The 22995-nt window shown below is 48.1% G+C and overlaps 1 protein-coding gene across 11 annotated transcripts; it reads left to right on the forward strand.

The window, feature by feature from the left end:
- The first annotated feature begins 224 nt into the window (after positions 1 to 224).
- Positions 225 to 22864, forward strand: ZBTB41 (zinc finger and BTB domain containing 41). Of its 11 annotated transcripts, none has more exons than XM_036354583.1 (15): positions 225 to 366; positions 937 to 2333; positions 5155 to 5362; positions 6080 to 6149; positions 6904 to 7051; positions 8944 to 9073; positions 10137 to 10205; positions 10282 to 10377; positions 11728 to 11834; positions 12788 to 12893; positions 14671 to 14730; positions 14823 to 14911; positions 16281 to 17117; positions 18075 to 20405; positions 22253 to 22864. In XM_036354583.1, the coding sequence occupies exons 2-13, from the start codon at positions 1079 to 1081 to the stop codon at positions 16934 to 16936; spliced, it is 2994 nt and encodes a 997-aa protein (XP_036210476.1). In that variant the 5' UTR covers positions 225 to 366; positions 937 to 1078; the 3' UTR covers positions 16937 to 17117; positions 18075 to 20405; positions 22253 to 22864. The 11 variants fall into 11 exon arrangements, with proteins under 11 accessions (XP_036210476.1, XP_036210475.1, XP_036210474.1 ...); XM_036354582.1 differs by having other exon boundaries at positions 18075 to 19270; positions 20286 to 22864; XM_036354581.1 differs by having other exon boundaries at positions 18075 to 18157; positions 19093 to 22864.
- The last annotated feature ends 131 nt before the right edge of the window (positions 22865 to 22995 follow it).

The raw sequence follows: 22995 nt of genomic DNA on the forward strand, positions 1-22995 counted from the left end.
ACGGAGCATGCGCACTGCTGGACTCCCCAGGCGGGCGGGGAGGGCTTACGGAGCATGCGCACTGCCGGACTCCCCAGGCGGGCGGGGAGGTTTACGGAACATGCGCACTTTCCGGACTCCCCGGGCGGGCGGGGAGGGCTTACGGAGACTGCGCACAGCTGGGCGCGCGCACATGCGCAGTGGCCGGCGCCGGGCCGCGCGCTGGGAAGCCGGGAGGCTGGGCGGCGGCGCGCGCAGTGACGTGGTCGGTGGGGCCGACGCCGAGGGAGGAGGGGGGCTGAACCCGGAAGTGGGTCGGCGCTGGAGCGAGCGCGCCGGGAGTGGAGCGCGGCGGCCGGCAGCCAGCGGGGCAGCCCCGGGTTCCCGGTAAGGGCTCTACGGGGCGCTGGCCCGAGGACCCCGGGGTGGGGACGGGAACGGGTTGGCCGCCGGCGAGCGCGCCGTCCCCGCCGGGGCTGGGCCTGCGAAGGCGCCGGTGCTGACGGGGTCGTCCCGGAGGTTGACCCCGCTCGTCCTGCGCCGCGCGCTCCGGGGGTGGCGCCTCCGCGGGGCGGTGTCGGCCGCGGGGCGCGCTGATTCTCCAAAGTGGGGAGCCTTACGCGCCCCACAACAGCGTGTGATCGGGGGGACTTGGTGCCGCGGCGGCGCAGGCCTTATTGTCACCAGCCCCGCGCCCACCTGCCCCCTCGCTCGGGGGTCGCGGGCGCCCCTCCTGCCCCGCGCCCCGTGCGCGCGGCGGGCCCTCGGGGTGCGAACGGGCTTCCCCCGCGGGTCCTTTGTGGGTTGTCTCCCCGGACGCGGCCCGCGGGGCTCCCCGCCCTGAGGTCTCAGCCCCGAGGGAGTGGACGCTGCGACCTGGCCGTCCTTTCGGGTGACGTCGGGTGGGGCGAGGGGCTTGGGTTTGCCATCTAACGCTTTTCCCCCCTTATTTTGCAGCTCACGAAGCCCTCGGGCACGCCCCTCCGGTAGCCGATACCCAAGACAATCTAGTTTTTTATTTTATTTTATTTATTTCCCCCCTTGCTACCTCCCTCCAGCCACTTCATGAAGTTTCTCGCCCCGAAACCGTCGCCCTGCAATGAAGAAGAGGAGAAAGGCGACTCTCAGCCTTGACGACAAGATCCGCCTGGGCTGTCACCGCGATCCCCCCGAGGGGCATGTCGCTGCCGCCGGGGCGCGGGACCCGCTGACCTACGCCCCCCGCGCCGCCCGGAGACCAGCCGCCCCGGAGGCTCTCCGCTGCTACCGGGACCTGCCCCCGTCCCCGCCACCGCCGCCGCCGCCGCCGCCGCCTCCTCCCGCCGCCGCCGCCCCCGATCAGAGGAAGCTCCTGAGCTCCTGGCAGTACCGCCGGAACCTGCTCGCCTACCTGAACGCCGACCGGCAGAAGCAGCCGTCCTTCTGCGACCTGCTCATCATCGTGGAAGGGAAGGAGTTCAGCGCCCACAAGGTGGTGGTGGCCGTGGGCAGCAGCTACTTCCACGCGTGCCTGAGCAAGAACCCCAGCACGGACGTGGTCATCCTGGACCACGTGCCGCACTCGGTCTTCCGGCACCTGCTGGAGTTCCTCTACACGGCCGAGTTCTTCGTGTCCCAGTACGAGATCCCCCTGGTCCTCGAGGCCGCCAAGTTCCTGGACATCATCGATGCGGTCAAGCTGCTCAACAGCGAAGACGTCCACCACCCCCCGTTCCAGCCCCAGCGCCTCGAGCAGCCGCCCCCGGAGGAGTCGCTGAGCGGGTTGACCGGGGGGCGGCTGTCGGATGACCATCGGTGCACCTTCTGCAGCAGACACTTTTGTTACAAGAAGTCCTTAGAGAACCATTTGGCCAAGACGCACAGGTCCCTCTTCTTAGGGAAAAAACATGGGCTAAACATGCTGGACAGAGGGTTTTCCGCCAGGAGGTCCAAGAGGAACCGGAGGTGCCCCGTGAAGTTCGAAGACGCCGCCGCCGCCGCCGGCGATGACAAACGAGAAGGTGGCGACGGGTCAGACAGCTTGAACCGAGATCGTTTCGAGAAGGGGAAGCCCGATAGGAACGATTCCGAGGATCCGGGGAGCGAAGGGAACGCCGAGGAAGATGAGCTAGAGGAGATGTCGGATGAGTTCTCGGACACCGAAGAGCCAAGTGACAAGGAGCCGAATGGTGCGGAGGAGGAAGAGGAGGAGGAGGAGGAAGAGGAGGAGGAGGAGGAGGAGGAGGAGGAAGAAGAACCTGAGACCGGCGATTCTGCAGGAAGTATTCAGGACGGGTTATCTCCCGTGATCATTCAGATAAATAACAAAAAAACCCTGCAGTGCCCCATATGCGATAAAACCTTCGACCGGATAGGTAAGAAGAGAGAGCCTGTCGCACTTCTGTCTCTAATAACTTCGTTTTCAGGGGTGTTTTGAAGGCCATGACTAAAAACTGGACTTGGAAAGTCAATTTTATTATTATTATTTTTTAATATACATTTTATTGATTTTTTACAGAGAGGAAGGGAGAGGGTTAGAGAGTTAGAAACATCGACGAGAGAGAAACATCGATCAGCTGCCTCCTGCACACCCCCTACTGGAGATGTGCCTGCAACCAAGGTACATGCCCTTGACCGGAATCGAACCTGGGACCCTTCAGTCCGCAGGCCGACGCGCTATCCGCTGGGCCACACCGGTTAGGGCTGGAAAGTCAATTTTAAAAAGAATACTTCACTGGGGTGGGTGCTTGGTTCCCAGTACATATTTTATCCTGTTTGTTTGAATTTGTCGTGATTCAGGAATTATGCATTCATAAGGCTTTACTGTCTCTTCCTCGTGTCCTGACAGCAGGCGGCAGGTGACTGGTTCGTGTGTTTGGTTTGAGAATCTCCAGAGCATCAGTTATGGTGCATGTAGAGATTTGATTTATATGCTAATTCGATTTCATAGATAAGTGCTATTTTTGAGTCATGATAGAAAATTGGATTAGGTCATATTAGATTTAATCCAATAATGCATTTACCTTTTCCTCTTGGACTTGGTAACATGTGAGTTAGAAACATCACTTTTCCAGTGTTGGGCATTGTTTAGTCAGTAGGTTTTGGACTAGACTGTTATATAGTTGAGCGTAAAGCTGTACTGATTGCAATTTAATTTTGTCGGACGAGCCTTTAGGAAGTGCCCTAGTTAGTAGATTCTTTGGTTGTTGTAATAATGAATACATCACCTTTTCCCTTATTAGAAAAGTCTCTGTAGGAAATGTGGTCTGTCAGCTTGAGTTAAAGTTATGCCAGTGAGTATTTAAGATATCTCATATTTGCTAGTACAGTAAGTTTTGAAGGCCTCTTATATGAACTTTTCTAATGTGGACTTCTAAACTGCAACAATTGATATTTTCCATATAATTCAAAGTTGTGAAATTGTGAAATGTAGTCTACCACATAAAACGGTAAAAGGAACATGTGAGTGCAACCTGACTTCGTAAAATTACTCAGTTTTAATCTCTCCCCCTGTGTCTGGCAGGGTTGAGGTACTCATGTGACTGGTTATAGGTGGAAATTGGCTTTATAAGGGACTGGTAATCATTTCCTCTCCAAATAGGCGACAGTATACTGTTGGCACAGCCGCGCTAACATCCTTTTGCTTTTTATCATGCCTCTGAATATTCGTCACTCCAAAGGAGAATACTTTTGACAGCCCAGTTTAATCATTTATCTCGATTTTTACTGTGCGGCTCTGTACAAACACGAATAATACAACGTTTCCTGAGTAACCCAGTGGGAAGAGCACAGACATACAGGTGAACTAGCTGCCTCAGGGTGAATAGTCGCTCCTGCAGAGCTCTCCACGAATGCTGTGCGGGGTGCAGGGGGGAGAACGCCATCTCTGCATGGAGAGACCCGGGAACATGTCATCTTTCCAATAGATTTTATTTCTTAGGCTTTGGATTCTTCACTCGTGCCTCCCGTATTCTGCCTTCATTTGACCTAATTTGACTCGAGAGGAGTGAGCAGGGAGTCAGGTCACAAACGGCCTTGCGAGCCCAGCACGCAGACCTCGGACTGTGAGGTGCTTCCGAGAGGAGTTCTCCGTGGACGTTAGGTTGGGAGGCCGGTGCTGTCATTCCCCCTGTGTTACCTGTCCAAGGCCCTGCGAAGAAACCTGTTCACTTTACATAACCTGGCATTTCCTGCAGTAATTTTATCACAAGACACTTTTGGGGTGTACTTCTTTCACTGCCCCAAGAGATGAAAGTTCCCTGCACATCATTTGGGAAAATACTTTTCAAGATGAAGGTCCTGATATATTAGCTTTTGGCAGCTTTTTAATCCAAGGGCAGCGCAGGTAATTGTGGGAATAAATTGGTCGCATTGCAGGCCTATTTCCAGCCTACCTTTCGGAGTGTATTTTACGTTACCCCTCCCTCTCATCCCACACCCTCCTCCCCCCTTAGCCTCATTGGGGCTGTGTTCTCTCCCCCAGAACTTAGAGATGGCAGTTGATATTATAACATCCCAGTTAAAAAAGCATGGGCTGTGGGGGATGTCCCACCGCCTGCATTTTTGAATCCAGCTCTTGGGCAAGTTCCTTCACCTTCTGCCCTTTGTATGTAGAGTGGGGGAGATGCTGACGGCACCTTCTCCTGGGGTGACCATGAGGATGGAATTGCTTACAGCGGATGACATGGAGAAGGTGTTGGAGGAATGCGAGCTGCTCCTGTTAGTCATGAATCTGGTGTAGTTGCGTGTCTCTGACAAGCCAGCGAGTGTGAACGCACTTTGGCATCTTCTACTGCGTCTGTCCCTTCCCTCCACCCCCAGCCCTCCTCACGGCCCCAGGATGTGTGGAGCGCTGATCTAAAGCGCAGCGAGCTTCCTTCTGGTTTGGTAAAACCTGCCCGCTCCTTGTGATGTCGAAGAGTCATAAAGGCGTGGATCAGACTCATCCCTCGAACACGGGAGGGGTGGCCCAGGTTTTCGAGGGAAGGCGTCTTGAGCAGTAAGCTCAGAACAATAAGTCGCTGAGGTTGATCAAAGTTACAAGTTTAGGTAAACTTCCTTTAGGTGTGGGTGTGGGTGTGGGTCTGTGTATTAACTAGGCTATGAATCATGAGGTTGTTTTTTCCCCCCCACCATCAAATTCTAGTCACTGCGGTGAAGGCACGGAGTTTAACGTTGCCGTCTCTCTCTTCCTAGGGAAATACGAGAGCCACACACGTGTGCACACAGGTGAGAAGCCCTTTGAGTGTGATATTTGTCACCAGCGCTATTCGACAAAGTATAACCTGACTGTTCACAGGAAGAAGCACAGCAGCGACACCGACTTTCATAAGAAGGAGCACAAGTGTCCTTACTGTCATAAGCTCCACGCCAGCAGGAAGACGCTCGCCAAGCACGTGAAGAGGCAAGTACGGCCGCGCTTCCGCCACGCACTCACCGCGCCCTCCGGCTGAAACACGCAGGTCGCCGGCTGCGTCGGCGGAGGGGGGCTTGTCCCCAGTGCCGTCATGGCTTCGTGTTTTGCGGACTGTAAACTGGTTAAGAGCAGCGAGTGTTGGTTTGTTGACATTTTTTGTTCAGGCTGTTGAGATGAAGGTTTTTGACGAAACGTGCTCCTTTGTCTGTAGACATTTCAGATACAGCGTTTAGTTATCTTGTTTTCTGCCTTGGGTTTGGGCAAGGTTGTTTTCAAAATAATACGGTTTTAGAACTCCAGGGAGGGTTTTAGAACCCTAGGAGGCTTATTCCTCATGCTCAACTTTGTCTTTAGTTGATAAAGAATTTGTGAGAGAGAATATTTAACTCATAAGATGTTAAATTTACTGAAATCTGGACAAAAAAACCCACAGAAATTAAGTGAATCACCTTGAAGATTATCTCTGAATAGCTAGGTCCCTGAATGTATTTAACGTCTGTTTAGACTTTTTTACAACATCTGCATAAATTTAGGCATATGCATTCACTTCATGAAGTGACATGTATATTCTTAACATACTCATGTGTCATTCTCTGTAAGAAAGGAATCTGTTTGATTTTTGTAATCACTGTCCACAGGTTATATGGAATGTTGATTTAACTAATACAGTCTTTTCTTAATCATCCTTTTCTTTTTCTCTTCCAGATTTCATCCTGAAAATGCACAAGAGTTTATTTCCATTAGGAAGACAAAGAGTGAAAGTTGGAAATGTGAGGTAATAGCTTTTCATTTGTATTAGAAAACAAAGCTAAATGTCATGGTACCTTTGGGGAAAGTAATCAGACTTGCATGTAACACAAACTTAGTGTAGCTGCCTTTTAGACCTGCCTTTTAGCTATGACATCCTACGTTTGACAAATTAAGGCTGGTGATGAACCTGACAGATATAGTCCTGGCTTTATTTTACTGTGATCACCATGCCTTGAACTTGAAGTTGTGTGTGTAAACTGTGACACCACTATCGCCCGTGCATATCAAATGTTAGAACTTCCCCTCCATTTCTGATTATCTGTTGCTACATAACAAGCCACCTCAAGGCCTAGTGGCCTTAAACAGTCATTTTATCGTCTCTCACCATTTTCTGGGGCCGGACTTCGCAAGGTGCTTCTTCTGTTCCACGTGGTTTTAGCTGGCGTCACTCAGTCCTTTGCAGCCAGTGGGTGGTCTGATCTGGTCTGGTCTGGGGCACTTCCAAAGTGGCTCACTCACAGCGCTGGCAACTCGGTGTTGGGCGTCTTCTCTGCTTTGGTCTCTTGGTGGGGCTACTTGAGCTTCCTTCTGGCATGGCGGCTAGGATCCAAGAAGCCTCGGCCAAAACTAGAGGCCTTTTTAGGCCCCGGAGCAGCACTGTCAGCACATTATTATTTTTTTTTAATCTACTTGAATTTGTGGGTTTCTTCCTCATCACGAGATTTGTATTTTAATTTCCAATTCGGGTCCCCTTACATCTTGTGTGCACGTTCTTTTAGATTTGCAAGAAATATTTCACTCGGAGGCCTCACTTGGAGGAACACATGATCCTGCACTCCCAGGACAAGCCCTTCAAGTGCACCTACTGCGAAGAGCATTTCAAGTCACGGTTCGCCCGGTTAAAGCATCAGGAAAAGTTCCATCTGGGTGAGCAGATGGCTCCTTCCAGAAGCAGTGGCTGCGGTTGGTGACCACAGCGTGCGGGGACCTGCCGCAGTCACACAGCGAGGAGGGGGAGGAGGAGGAAGAGTCGTGTGGATCGGGCGGGGAGCTGCGTGTCCTGCAGTTCCTGGAGACCAGGAAATACGTCTGTTTGTTGATTGTTTCGGTGGCAGATCTTTCCGTGGTTCTAAATGGCATTTACTCACCGTTGACAGTTGGATAGCTTTGGGAGTGGTTGGGTTACGGCTTCTTTGTGTTGGAAAAAAACTCATTTTTCAGGGAGGGCAATAGACTTCGTCTGCTTGGAATTCAGTATCGTGTTGGGTGAATTCTCTCCCCAGTGCGTGTGGAGACTGTGGCCTGCTGGTCGTGCGGTGAGGCGCAGTCACCATAGTTAACCCCCGAGATGAGTTATTGTCATGCCAGGCGGAGAGCTTTTCCTGTTCAGCGTTCCCATTGACGACTTGGATGCAAACACGTGCCTCGTGCTCAGGAAACGTGTAGCTAATGTGAAGCTGGTAGGGGTGATAAATACAGTAGAAAATAAAAATGTAAAAAGAAAACTACTGGACAAAAGGTTAAAACAAATTAAGTTACATTTATTTAAGAATAAATGCAGAGTCGTAGGCATGGGGATGATCTGACTTTTGGTCATGGGGGACACTGTAAAATGGTCCAAATCCCAACTCTTGTTTTATAGCTGGGATTAATAGCAGAGACTTTCAAGGCACAATCCGAACCAGTGTCACAGGACTTGACGGAAACCAGTGTAGCTTTGAACTATACTAATAAAAATATATTGTTCAAAATTAGGAGGTAGTCATCTCACCGATTTTAACTTCATCTGGAACATGACATTTCTCGATACCACATTCAAGATGGAAATTGACAAATACATATTCTAGAGGTGGGTGACCATGGTGACCTAGGGTCGTACAGTTATTTCATGGACTAAAATGTTTGAAGGACTTAAAACGCTTTTGGAAGTAGGGAGATATTTTGTCTGGGAAGAGAGATTGACCATCTATCTCCCAATACTTTGAAGCCTCCATTGTGTGGTCAGGAATACTTCAGCTTTGCAATTCTCGTATATAGCACTAGTGTCTGCTGGGGGCTTATTTTTGTTTTTTTTGCTTAGACTTCTCTGCATTTAGTAAGTTGTTCTAGCATAGTATTTCATCTCAGCACATCTAAGATGCCGTCATATGGAAACAGGTTTTGTAATTACTGTTGCATGGGTTCCATACTATTACGATATGTGTAATGTAAGAACCGTGGTTGAAGGCACGTTCATGACTGCGTGTTGCATGTGAGAAGTTTCTTTAGGTGTTAGTTCCGGGAAAAACAGCTTCCGTTGGGAATTGAGGGGTCTTCAATTCCAGGAATATAGACAAGACTATAAATCTGCCTTCTAGGAAGAGAAGAGAAAACTATAAATAAATGATTGCATTGTGTCGTGACATATGCACTTGTGAGAGTGGGCATCCATTTGTCACATACTGTGAGGGGGAAAGCCCAGTCTCCCGTGGAGGGGGAACCCAGTTCGTACCCACTGTGTCTTCCTCCTCCCCTGAGTCTCCTTCGCTGTTCACACAAAACCCTTCATTTCTGAAGCCTCTGGCCACCAAATGTGTGTGGGGCTCCCCACACCAGTAGGCGGGTCCCTGACCCCAGCCGGCTGCCCCACAGGTGAACTCAGTGCCGACACGCTGGCTGGAGAGGGCGTCAGATCCCTCCGGGCTGCCCTCCCCTTCAGATGCCCATCACGGGTAGTCGGTTCCCTGGTCGCCCGCAGCCGCTCTGGTCTCACACACACCGGGGAAGCTGACCTCAGTTTCTCCTCCTCGACCTGGACTTACTCTGCTCTTCCCCTTCAGGTCCCTTTCCGTGCGACATCTGCGGCCGCCAGTTCAATGACACGGGGAACCTGAAGCGCCACATAGAGTGCACGCACGGCGGGAAGAGAAAGTGGACCTGCTTCATCTGCGGGAAGTCCGTGCGAGAGAGGTGAGGGGCCCCCACACGCAGGGGCGTCCTGGTGCCGGCGTGTGGAAATGAGACCTGTCGTGTGTGAGGACTAGAGACACGCAAGACACAGCGTGCGTGAGTTATGCTCTAACGTCAGGGTTAGAGGTAAAACACAAATTATGTAAAATGCTGTAGACCAGCGGTTCTCAACCTTCCGGCCCTTTACATACAGCTCCTCATGTGGTGACCCAACCATACCATTATTTCCGTGGCGACTTCATCACTGTCATGTTGCTACTGTGATGAGTCGTCATGGAAATATCTGATATGCAGGATGGTCTTAGGAGACCCCTGTGAGAGGGTCATTCGGCCACCAAAGGGGTCGCGACCCACAGGTTGAGAACCGCTGCTCTAGACGATGATGTAAAGCCAGGATTTGTGAGTTTAGATGGTGAATGTAATGTAGGTACCATTCTGCCTTTTTCTGGAACCCCACTGGACATACATTAACATTTATTCACTTATTTATTTATCTTAAAGACAGTAAGCTGCAGAGACCGAGGAGAAAGGTAACAAGAACAACACAGGTTTATAGCTAGAAAGCCAGTGGGTCAGCAGTACCTGACTGAGGTCTCGGACCGAAGGAGGCATCGGAGGGATGGAGAGCCTAGTTGACATCATGGAACCCACAGAAGGCACAAGGGCTAGCAGCAGGGGGTCCCCCTGGAGCCTGCGGGAAGGAGAGGCAGAAAAGGGGGCATGGGGTAAAGGTGCTTGAGAAGGGAGGTCATTGGATTCTTCCGCCCCCCACTCGGGCCATGGCTGCGGGCACCCCCCTCCCAGCGCGCAGTGCAGGGTGGATGCGTTCTGACTACTGAAAGCACTGAGCCCCGGGCCTGATCCCGGCGGACATCCTGGCTTATGGGTTTGATCTTCCAGGCAGATGGGAAAACAACTCAGCAGTCTCAATTACGTATCTTCTCTTTATTCCTCTCCAGGTTTTGTGTAAGACAGACAGATAGATAGATAGATAGTTCAGCCATGAGCAAACCAGTGGCAAAGGGGCCCAACGTTCAGATTTTGTCCCTTTTGGTTTTGTCAGAGGAGAGAGACCACTGTGTGCAGGGGAGACTGGTCCTAGAAGAAGAGTGTTGGCTTGGACACGTTTCCGGTGAGCCTGCGGGCGTCTGTTTCGTGTGCACGTTGGCGTTCAGTAAACCTTTCGTTTAAACGTGTGTTTAACGTAGAACCACGCTGAAGGAGCACATGAGGATCCACAGCGGGGAGAAGCCTCATCTCTGCAGCATCTGTGGGCAGCGCTTCCGCCACGGCAGCTCCTACAGGTGAGCCGGCCCTTGTCTTCCTGGTACGGGAGTGAGAGTTGCGTCTTCGTTTCCGTCCGTTTCCTTACCGGTGGCTTAGCTGTGTGTTGGATGAAAACACTTCTCAGTACTTGTCACAAGCAAAGGTGTGCAAAAGCGTGTAGACTTCCCCCTACAACTTCCAATGTCGTCTTCATTCTGTGCGATAAAATATTTTTAAACGTTTCCTCATCACCAGACCTGCCGGATGCTTTACTGTCGGAATTATCATCGTTTAAAGATTTATTTCATTACTTTTCTTTGAATCAAAATTCATTATAACTCTGGTGTTCAGAACTTAGTGTATTTCTTCACTCTCGATTGTCCAAGAATAGTTCGGTATGAAAATACGGCAAAATGGAAAACTCCAGGATTCTCAGTTTTTGAAAGTCTTCATTATTTGAAGTTCATGTAATTATTTCTGCAACTGAATCCTTGACCACATTTGCAGTTTCTGAAAAGTTGCTTTTTTTTCTGAATGAATAGGTGACTGTGTACTGGGGGATACGTGTACAATTTTTACTTTTAATTAATTCTCTGAAGGATGTTAACCTTAAGGCTTTGCTATTTACCTCCAAGTTTAAACAGAATGCTTCCCTTTGCAGGAATTCAGTCAGTTTACAGTTTTAGTGACAGTAGAGTAAGCATGTTTGGGCGACTTGAATGAGAAAGCTATTCGTTTCTCTGGGACAGACATAGTTGGAGGACGGTGAGGATAAAAATAATTCCAGTTAAACCAGTTTTAAGAATTTAAACCTTTTATAATCTGTCCTTGGGTAACTACGAAATGAGCCATATTTTGTCTGGTTAGATATGAAGAACAGCAGTAAAATGTAATTGTCAGAAAGCTGATGACTTAGACATCCACTCAGTTCTCAACTGTCACTTTATCAGCACTGCCAGTGCTCCGAAAGGGTCCCTTTAATTACTGGCTGTCGCTGGCCACCATACGAGTCTGTCCCTTGGGCACCTACCCGCCTGCTGCCAGTCCTTCTGGATTCTCTCCTCTGGCTGCTCGGAGACCTCACTGGCCAGAGGGATACGAGTCCAGCGCGTGCTGGGTCTAGTGAAGTAGCTGGAGGATCTGAAAGGTCAGGGGCGAGTGTCGTCCGGCCGGGGTGGGAGCCTGGGCGGAGCTGAGTGCTCGTTTGAAGAGGTGGGGAAGCAGGAAGCCTGGAGTCGGGTAGTCAGAGCAGGAAGGGCTCAGACCTAGAAAGGGAGCCGGGACGGGATGAGGCTGGGAGCAGACAGCCGCTCCCCCCGCGTGGAGTCACCCTCGTTGTTCCCCCGGAGTCACCGCCTCCCGTGCTCTTGAACTCTGTTCCCCTGTAGACTTCACTTGCGAGTCCATCACGATGACAAGAGGTACGAGTGCGACGAGTGTGGGAAAACATTTATTCGCCACGACCACCTGACGAAGCACAAAAAGATACATTCAGGTGAGGTGTCTTTGGCCAAGCTGTTCCGAAGTCTTTCTGTAACACGCACCTGAAAAGTACATGCTATTCAATGCTAATTAACGCTGGCTATTAGTCCAATGATTGGGTCTCTGTAGGCCACTCCTTTGAACCCTGGTCCCAACTACCTTTTTTAAGAAGCATTTGAAAGGGACATCATTTTATGACCCATTTTTTTTCCACTGTAACTTTAATTACTTGGTTGTCTTTAGTGACTACAAACTATATTTTAAAATTGTTTTAATCAAATGCTCAACATTAGCATTGTGCACATCGTGTGGATTATGCAGCGATGGCTGCCCACGACTCCCTAAAGCAGTGGTTCTCAACCTTCCTAATGCTGCGACCCTTTAATACAGTTCCTCATGTTGTGGGGACCCCCAACCATAAAACTATTTTCGTGGCTAATTCATCACTGTAATGTTGCTACTGTTGTGAATCGTCATGTACATATCTGATAGGCAGGATGTATTTTCATGGTTACAAATTGAACATAATTAAAGCATAGTGATTAATCACAAAACCAATATGTAATTATACATGTGTTTTCCGATGGTCTTAGGCGACCCCTGTGAAAGGGTCTTTCTGCCCCCAAAGGGGTTGCGACCCACAGGTTGAGAACCGCTGCCCTAAAGGGAGATGCCAGGATAATATTTATCATTTGATTGGAGATGAAGGAAGTTAGAACATGGAAGCTTGAAGAGAAATGATTGTACCTGGGTGTTCAAGTTCATGTCACGGTGAATTTTTGAAACCCTATTTTTTTGTTTAAAGTGTACCTTAATCATGCCGATCAATTTCAGATCGTTACACCCTCAGCTGAGGGTGGCTTTACTTTCCTGGTCTGTATCTCCCCGTGTTATTTTCCTGTTTGGTAATTTTTTTCTGGGGGGAAACTGAAGTGCATATTATAATCAGATATTTGGGTCTTTAAGGTGAAAAGGCTCATCAGTGTGAAGAATGCGGAAAATGTTTTGGCCGCAGGGATCATCTCACTGTTCATTACAAGAGCGTGCACCTCGGAGAGAAGGTGTGGCAGAAGTAAGTGGACAGGTAGTTTCTCCTCAGCGCCGCGTCCGATCAGCCTGGGTTGGGGGGACTCACAAGGTGTCTCAGTTGCTGCTGTTTGGTTGGGGATATTGGCTAACCGGCTCTCTCACTGCCGTAGCTTCTCTGCAGACCTGTGGGGGCTGAGCAAGGCATCAGTACCAAGTTGTTCAGAGGCTGGGGGGTGGACATTGAACTTGATGACTCACACAAAAGCTCGGCTCCTTGGGGGATTCGTGTGTGTTGGTTGCTGTGGCTCTCGTGCCTGGCACTGCCTGTGTGTTACACTTACTGAGACAGCCGTTACCGGGAATGTGTGCAGTCGGAACTTAAATCTTTGTAACCATCCTAAGCACTGAACATGGCATTTCATTTGAAGGAGGCGTGCATGGTCCGGAGCATCCACCTTTTAGTACAGTTTAGACAGCCGAGCTTAACTGAGTTGTCGAGTGTAAAACGTTGAATGAGTTTATGCTCTTGGACGCGGTATTTGGAGCAAGTGCGAAGTAGCAGGCGTGGTCCAAGGTGCCCGGACGCCTAGTGACAAGTCCTGAGCGTGCTGCCCACAGCGTCTATAACGGCAGGAGCTGGAGACGGGTCTGCGGACCACTAGGCAGGCGACTGCATCCTTTGCTCATTTTCATGCATTGGTTTGGCGCTCCCTTCGCTGACCTTCGCTGACCTTGTTCAGCGACCCACTCATTGCATCAGTGTGTTCAGAGGGGTCGTTTTACTCTGGGCTCACGAGGTGCCAGCAGGCTCTGAAGGGCTGGGCCGTGCAAATACCCCCGATGCCATGCGGAGAAGGAAGCCAGAGCCTCAGCAGCCCGTGTGCGTGGGTGGAAGACGGGCCGCACGCTCACCGCTCCAGAGCCTCAACCCCTCTGTACCCTTACAATGGGTCAGTGCCTTGGGAGCCTTTGTTTATGTGCTTACAACATAGATGCTGAATTATAGGTGAGATACATTACATGAATCCTTAGAAATTAAGATGAGAAAAACGTAAGTTCTTATTAGTTCATTTAGTAATGAGACGGCCATCCCATGCTCACATAAATAGCACTTGTGTGAAAGATAAGTCCTTCACAGAACAAAACTATCAAGAGAGTGGGGTGGTGTACATTCTTGCAAATCCCTTTCACGGCCTCAGAGCTGGATTGTCCTATCTGCTGTCACGGGTGTTATTTTGGTTGAAGGAAATGAAGAAAACCTAGCCTCCCTCAGATACACGGTTGGTTAACAGAGGAGTGTTACAGTAGCCTTTTTCTTAGGTAATTGTGGGTGTTATTCGTGACAGCCACACTGAAACTCAGCAAGTGGTAGCTTCGTAAGGGTAGGAGCTAGGGGGGACCTGAACAAGATGCATGGGGTTTATCCTCTGATGCCTGGAATCTCTTGGTCGGCCTTGCACTTTGAATGGGTGTGTTACCTACATGACACTGTCGTATCCTGCGTTCGTCATTTGGAAATAGGGGCTCACTGAGTTACAGATTTTCCAGTGTCAGTGTATTTCACGGGACGGATCAACAAGTCACGTTGGCTAATACTTCCGCCAGCGTCCCAGAATGGAGTGCTGGAACCCTGCCAAGATCAAGGGCAAATGCAAGTTTCCCCAAAGTCTTACATTAGTTTGAAAGCTCCAATTTTATCAGCAACCGGTATTGTCAGTTTTTCCCCCTTGAAGTGACAGGCTCACTTCATTTAATTTTTGAGGAAGTACCTACCAGAATATTCACGTCTGTAACTGTAGGTTGTCTTTTGTTCTTTCAAGTCAAATGGTATGTATTCCACGAAGACAGTGGCCACTTCAGCGCCCAACTTGGTCTCACAGGTGCTTGTCTTTGACACCATTGTACTTCGATTTGTGGTGTATGACTTATTGAAATGACGCTGAAAAAAACTCTACCCTTTTTATTTTCTTAGATATAAAGCCACCTTTCATCAATGCGATGTCTGTAAGAAATTTTTTAAAGGCAAATCAAGTCTCGAAATGCATTTTCGGACGCATTCAGGTAAAACTTAATGGGTAGTTTATATATATATATACACCTCTGTGTAGTATTCAGGAGTAAAATAGAGGCATTTAAACTTTGTTGTTCTCGGTTAAATTGCTTTGTTTTTCCCCCATTAAGACTGGTACTCATTACGTAAAGGTTGACGTTACCGATGAGCTGAATTCCGGTCTCCCCTTCTCGCTGACAGAAGCTTTAATGCTGTGAACGTCCTTCTGTACAGTTAGGGGAAGACCTTTCCCGTCGGGAATGGACTCAGCGTGGCTCTCCTCTCCTCTTGTCTGCTTGTTTATGGCTCCTCTGTATCTGCGAACTCTGAATCAGTTATTTTCTTGTCTTTGAAAAAGTAATTCGAATGTGGCCTCATTGCCTCGCCCGCAAGTGCCCCCGTGTCCTTCTCCTCCGCGTCAGCTGTCACTCACAGGCGGGCGAGGAGAACGGCTGGCTTTGCTGCTTTCCGGAAGGGGCCACGTTCTTCATCCTCCTCTTCCCCGGGCGCTGCTGCCTGTTGTGAAACATCGGCTCTGCTGGACTCCTCCGTGGATGTCTGTGTCTGACGTCTCATATCAGTGAGGAGTTTTTCGTGCTCTTCCTCTTCTTCTTTGAGAAAGAGGCACATTTATGCATTTTCAGCCGCTTTGTTTTTTTTTAAAATATATTTTATTGATTTTTTACAGAGAGGAAGGGAGAGGGATAGAGAATCAGAAACATCGATGAGAGAGCAACATCCATCAGCTGCCTCCTGCACACCCCCCAGTGGGGATGTGCCCGTGACCAAGGTACATGCCCTTGACCGGAATCAAACCTGGGACCCTTCAGTCCGCAGGCCGACGCTCTATCCACTGAGCCACACCGGTTAGAGCCAGCCGCTTTGTTTTATATTGAGTTTGAGTGTTGTCATGCGGCTGTTCTGGAAAAGAACGATAATTGCGTTCATAAAAACCAGAATGGGGGAAATAACCGGATTTGGGTGATTTCAATAGGCAAGAATTACAGGATAGAATTTATGACTGACCCAGTGCTGCTGTGACAAGCAAAATCACACCTCCCTCCAGATGAAGAAGCCCCATTCGGGGGGTACACAGAGGCCACTGTGAGAACAAAGGAGAGTGAATGCCAGCTGTAATGACAATGGCCGGGGCTGACGACTGAGAATTGGGACGCTTGCTCAAGGGTTGTCTAGTAAGGGGCACAGCCAGAATTCAAACCCAAGTCTTTCCCTGTTTTACCAGCTGACTGCGTTGTGACAGCACATAACATTATTGCATTATTTTATTAAGTTCTTGTAAGAATCCGCATGGAAATTGGCTACTTAAAACCATTGTCTTATCCAGCCAGTGCATTTGACACTTGATGTTTGTTCATGCAGGTGAAAAGCCATACAAGTGTCAGATCTGCAATCAGTCCTTCAGAATTAAGAAAACCTTGACCAAGCACCTGGTCATTCATTCGGACGCCCGGCCTTTCTACTGTCAGTACTGTAACGCCACGTTCAAGCGGAAAGACAAGCTCAAGTACCACACGGACCACGTGCATGGCATCAAGTCCCCCGACGACGCCCTGAGCGCTTCCGAGGAGAAGCTCGTGGCCTTGCCCGGGGAATACTCGTCCGACGACAAGATCTTCCCGGCAGAGACAAAACAGTACGCGGACCAGCCCAAAGCGTATCCGACGGAGGCCAAGGCGATGCTACAGGACGTGTCTGCCGAGGTGTGCGTGCCCGTGACGCTGGTTCCCGTGCAGATGCCCGACGCCCCGAGCGACCTGGGGCAGCACAGCACCCCCCTCCCACCGTCTTCGCACGACATCCTGTCGCCACAGCCACCGGCAGCCGACTACCCGCGGGCAGCCGACTTAGCTTTTCTGGAAAAATACACCCTGACCCCCCAGCCCGCAAATATAGTTCACCCCGTCCGGCCCGAGCAGATGCTGGACCCCCGGGAACAGTCCTACCTCGGGACGCTGCTGGGCCTCGATAGCGCCACGGCCGTGCAGAACCTGCCGGACGCGGAGCATCACGCGTGAGGGCGTCCACGCGGTCCACGGGTTTCTTGGATGCTCGCGTGCCGGCCGCCTGGTGCAGGTGGCTTTTCAACGGGTAGGGCTGCGATTTTTTTTCATTTTCAAGTACTCAGAGCCGTCGCAAATCAAGAAAAAATACGCATCTCTGTTTACTGAACATGTGAATATCTGGACACATACTGAGGTATTTGAAGTGAACATTTTTATGATTTTAAAGGATTATTTAGCGCTAATTTTAATGGAATCTCAAACTTTTCAAAATTATTAGCTGTTGACATTATGTTTTGATTTTTTGAATCATCAGTGGACATTTTATTCTTTAGTCTCATTCCTCCTCTCTCCCTTCCCCCTCTTCCGAACAAGCTTAAGGACCATGTAGGCTTTAGGAAAGAATTTGCGAGAGTTTACTGATAATCGCAACCCTTCCCTTATCCTAACAGAGATTCGTTATTTCCTCCAGGTTTCCGGAAATTGGTATTAGGGATTTGTATTTATAAGGAAGTCTTGGGTGTGTCTGTATTGTTTCTTAGTCTGGTTACCTGATAATTTTAGGTTATCTTTCTCCTTTGGTCTTTTGGCAAAAAGCCAGAAAGCTAACGCGTGTCAGAGTAGCGTGTTCAATGAAATGCAGAATGGAAATAACTCCAGTGGGGCCTTGACTTACGAGTTTAATTCGTTCCGGGACGGAGCTCGTAACTCAAATTACTCGTATTTCAAATCATTAAAGTGAACGAGTGAGACACGTGATGCTGGGCTGATGTTGTGGCGTTCACTGTGACATTCGCTGCGCCAGCTAGTGGTGGGGTATCTGAAGCTGGCTCGTAACCCAAATTTTAGCTCGCAACTCAAAGCAAAAAATCGGCCGAGAGACGGCTCGTATCTCGAAAAACTCGTTAGTCGGGACACTCGTAAGTCAAGGCCCCACTGTATCCAAATTGGTTTTTGCCTATGCTTCAGTGAACATGAATAAGAAATGCAAATGCAGTTCTAGGCATTAAATTACACAATTGATAATGTGTAGAAAGCAAAACGTGATAGTATCGTTCAAGGTCAGTTCACCTGTCCTAGCTGCCATTTATTTCCCATTAACATATCACAGCCTAGATCTTCATCTCACCGATTAATGAAATGTAATTCACAGGTGATGTTTGGTCTCATTGACGCTGGCTGACTGAAACTCTAGGAAACAGAACCGTGATATTCCACACACCGTTGTTAGAAAAGGTGCCAAATTATACTCTGTGTGTCTGTCTCCTCTCAATGTTGTTTACTAGTCATTACAGGGAACCGCTGTGTGTGTACAGGTGTACATGGAACCCAGGTTTATGTCTGCTTTTCCCATAAGCCTGGGGCCTAATCTTCCTGGATCTTTGTTGTCGTCTGAGACAGAAGGTGAGCACTTGGTGAAGGGAAATGGCAGTTACAGGGACTCCTCACTGAGTACAGGTAACTGAGGAACAAGTCAGTGAGATACCTTTAAAGGTGTGCACTTTCCGCATCTTCAGGTCAGCTTCATCCTCAGCGAGGCCACTGTTTGCGAGGAGAGCTGCTGGGAGGGTCCGATAGGCGGGGCTGATTCCCGTGGCCTGTCGTCTGTATGTAAACTGGTGGAAAATAGCAATGTGAAGAGTTTGCTATTTCCGTTTTGTTTACACCCCTGATTGCTTTAAGCACTTTTTTAATGTAAACTAATGTCTGGCCTGGTCCTTGTGAGAAAAAAAAAAATCACAAATAAAATAATGAAGTTTTAATAAAATTTAGCCACTTCATGGGGACAGGTGTTTGCTGAAGCACTTAAGAAAGGAAGGTACTTTACAGTGTGTCGTCCTAGTGGGAAGAGGAGAAAAAGTGGTGAGAATTGAGGCTACTTACCCCACGTAGCTCTTGTAAATAAGAAAACCAGCCTGAGTTTTGCCTCAGTTGTTAAGATTTGGTTATAGTCAGTCTAGGACCGGTAGATGGAATTAATGTATGAATTCTCCTGTTTGGCACATCCTTTTGTGTGGAAACGATAATCTATCTGGGTACTTACATGGCTGAACTTGACAATGTGAGGTACTGTTAGCCTGTTAGTGTTTCAGATCGGCTTTGAGGAATACGTATCCTTAGGATTTTTAACAAAGAACAACACGGCTTTGAACTAACAAAGTTCCTCTTAGGAAAAGAAGTCATCATACCCAGCAGTGTGCCCGGCCTCGCGTACAAGCTGCGTGGAAGACTGGGACTTGCAAAAAGGCAGAGGGTCTAGACGTGTGTGTACAGGGTGTATTCTGTTTGGTAGCAGGACAGAAGGGGTGTTGCATTTTCACATGGAAAAGAACGCTTTGTATTTTGAAGGTATTTACTTTAGGGTTCTTTTCGTAATCTAATGCTTTAAATACATGGTTCGGTGGTAGGGATTGGTTTACAGTAGGCAGCTTTTCCGGAATGCATCTCTTCCGTAGAATGAAATACAAATCCATGTAGTGATTGTAGGTCACTACGCCTGAACAGAGGTTTATAAATTGCTTTCCCAAGTCATCTTCTGCAAACTTCAGACCGAGCTCTGAGGGCGAGTTGCACGTGCCGTCTTCCCAGTTTGGAGAGAGGGAGTCTGAGGCGAAGGACGCAGGTACGCCCCATCATTGATGAGTGGCAGGTCCCGGCTTCTAGGGAAGGACACGTGGCTCAGTCCTGCCTCCCAGGTGCCAGGCCCCGTGTGTTCTCGCGTCATTGTCAGCAGGCTGGGCAGGGAAGGGTGGTTCTGACGAAGCGAGAGTCTCAGCGGACGAACAAGCAAACAATTCCAATCTGCTGCCTCTAATTTCCAAATTAGAGCCTAAGAAACACTAAACTGGTGAAAACCTCGTAGATTTGGGCAAACTGAATGTATATAGTTTTTGAAGTTGGCACAAGAAATATGAAACGCCTCCTCTTTTCACTTAACCTTTTGTACTATTTGGGAGTTTCTGGGACAAATGTCCCGTCAACTCTAAAATTCGTTACTTCTGTACCTGTACTTAACTTTTGAATTTTGCAACTAAGCTTAGCCTCATTCAGAATTTTTTATCTTATGAGCATAATTTATTGTTTTAAATTAATGTTTTAGCTGATAGCAGTTAGCACTCAATATGTAAGTGGAATAATTTATAAAGTGTAGAGATTTGTTAACCTGCTCCGTTTTTACTTAAATGCACCAAAGATTTTAGTAGGTATTGCAATAGTTCAAAAGAATTTAAATTCTTCGTTGTCTGAATAAATATTTGTCCAAAGAAGCACAGTTGAAGTCCTAGGCTTATGGATTTAAAAAAAAAAAAAATTGTTAGTTTGAATACTAAGATGAAGTGTTTGTGTTTATACGTATAAAAACAAGAACAGAAGAAAGTACTCTGGGAAGAGTCATACTGACAAAGGAATCACAAGGAAGAACGCTGTTTTCCTCAGTTTAATGCATAGAATGTTACCTTCAGTGAACACTATTAAATGCATAACAGTAAGCTTATTTTTTACACTACACTATTCAAATCATTTGCCTTAGATTTTTTTTTTAAGACGAGTTGAAGTTATTTTTGTATGAAACACTCCACCTATTTTTTTTTGCAGTCTAAGATGCCATGTTAGGTTAGGGTCGGTTCTGCATCCAGCAAGATGTAACTAACTCCGAAGGTGGCGGTCTTGGCGTCCTTTGAAGTAACGTAGTCATTTATTGCCACGAGAAGAGTGAGCAGCCAAGATAGGGCTTACCCTGGTGCTTCCCTAAAGTGACTTCCTTTTGGGCGAAGTTTGGCCCACTGATCACGTTCGGTCGACCTTTTAAAGTGTCAAAGCATCTTAGCGGAGTACCTATGAACCGTTAGCTGAGGGCTAGTATAAAATATCAGGCATCGTTTTCCGTTCTCCAATTGCAAGCAAAGTAAAGACACAGCTAAACTGGTAGGTTGGGTAGTTTGCGTTTTCCTCCTTCCAGATCATTCGACCGTGTCCCCGGGGACAAGCCAGACGTGGTGCCCTGGCTCTCTGACCGTCTTGTCTGGATGGAATGCTCTGTGCCTTTTCCCTGTGTTGTCGTTGCTTCGAGTTGCTTCCGCCGGCCAGCGTGTGCCGGCTAATAACGGGGTTTGATTATTTTTGTTGTTATGGGTCTTATGTGTGTGTGGCCTGCTGGTCAGGCAGCACTTTATTATAATTTTTTTTTTTAGGTTGCTTTATGTTTACGTAAGGAAATAGGCACTCACGTACTTGTGTGAATATTTGTTGTTTGTGTTTTGATGTCTCTTTTGGCCTTCATAGTCACCGCAAAGACACTCCCAGGCCTGGCTCTATACGCTTCATAGAGGAATCTAACAAATAAAATAAAACGAGTTGTGTGTCTGTCTCTCTGTCTCTTCCTCCCGCCCCCCAGTTTTTTAATAATAATCAGTCACCATAACCACACAGCTCTACTGAGTGGCTTCTGAGTTCAGTTTGAGGGTGGTGATGGCTTGAGATGAGTTTGCCCTTAGGCGCAGGAGCAACCCAGCCAACCGGCTAACAGCTGGAGCGTATCAGCGTGGGCAGAGGGAGGACTTTGAAAGTCGCGTTGGGGTGACTCGAAGATTCCGTGCCAAATTTAAAATGATGAGAATGTACCAGAAGCCGGTGGCATTTCTAAGACTTCAAATAGGGTCATGGGCAAGTGTTACCTGCTATTAGAGCGAATGATGGGTAATGTGAGAATCGTTTTCTAACCCGTTTAGAAAATTGGACAATTCTTTCTTAGGCCCTTCGCTTGCTTAAGCGTAGTCTCTCGGTAAAGTCGGCAGTGGTTTCCTGAGGGGGATCGGCCTCTTTATTTCCTTCCAAACTATTTCTACTTCACGGTCCTTTTATGCAGGAATATTAGCATGCCCTCCGCACCTCCTTTGGAAGTAGCCTTAACAAGACAAAAGTAATAGGATTAGCTTGTGTGGTAGATGAGAGATTTTGGTAGAGAGAAAGCCTACGTTTTGTTACTCTTCACGCATCAACTTGCTATGTATCGATTGATCTTAAGTCTATGACTATTGGAAAAATTCCCAAAGAATCTAAATTTAGCCTCTGTAGCCATTATATAAATAGAAATGAAGATTATATTGACGGAATAGAGGTTATACAGAGACGACATACCTCTTTTTTTTTTTTTTTCAAATTCTTAAGTATTGTCAGTGCTTGCATTACTTTTGGAAATTCTAAACTGTTTTTTGAATAAAGAGCAGGTACACTTCTCACGGTTATTTCTCCTCTTTGCTCGGCATTCCTGCTTGCGGTGAAGTTGGACAGCACCCTGGGGTGCAATTACAAAACTTTTATTCCTTCCAACAGTTGGGCTTGACTTGCAGATGAAACTGGAGGACAGCTGATGAGTGTGGCGGCCAACAGATGAGTGCAGAGGTGAGCACTGAGCTGCTCCACGCTGCGTAGCACCTGTTAGGATGAAGGGCACTCACGATGTTCATTAAAGTGAAAATGCTTTCGAACTTAGTTTTCAGTCTCAGCTCCCAAGTTTTGTTTTAATCCCTAAGGACACGTGTCAGAGCAGTTACAGAGAGAAACCTCAGATATCCACAGGCGTCATTCTGTCGACCGTGTATGACGTTCCCGGGTGTGTTTTCTGGATACGTGGGCTGCCCCGTGTTTCTGAAGTACCAATGTCTTTGTAGAAAAGTCCCCGTGTCTGTGACGAGGAGGATGTTGTACGCCGAACTAGTTCTCTGTGTGATTTTGATACTTAAAATAAAGTTCTTGGATCTTCATAAAGCATCTCCAGGTCTTACTGAACAGGTTCTTGGCATGGGGATGTGGTACTCAGTACCTGGGTGAGTCAACGACCGTGAACAAATGGAAAACCGAGCATTCCAGGGCACATCTGTGTCAATTTCATTTCTCATCAGCCAGATATTTTGCGGTATTTTACATATTAAATGTATTAAATGATTTAATGGTTTTTAAGTGGCTAATTAATATACATTTACATGCTAACGATGATTAGTAAACAAAATGAACTACGCCATGGATCGGAAACCAACTTTTCAGTGACTGAGGCGTAAGAAGGCTTGTATTTGCAA

Source organism: Myotis myotis, unplaced genomic scaffold, assembly GCF_014108235.1.
Source record: "Myotis myotis isolate mMyoMyo1 unplaced genomic scaffold, mMyoMyo1.p scaffold_m19_p_21, whole genome shotgun sequence".
In the NCBI taxonomy this organism is placed as follows: domain Eukaryota; kingdom Metazoa; phylum Chordata; class Mammalia; order Chiroptera; family Vespertilionidae; genus Myotis; species Myotis myotis.

Coding starts and splice junctions, on each gene's coding strand:
- ZBTB41 (XM_036354579.1), top strand. CDS start 1,079: ATGAAGAAGAGGAGAAAGGCGACTCTCAGCCTTGACGACAAGATCCGC. Junction 7,052..8,943: donor TCAGGAAAAGTTCCATCTGG/GTGAGCAGATGG, acceptor CTTCCCCTTCAG/GTCCCTTTCCGTGCGACATC. Junction 10,206..10,281: donor TTGGCTTGGACACGTTTCCG/GTGAGCCTGCGG, acceptor TGTTTAACGTAG/AACCACGCTGAAGGAGCACA.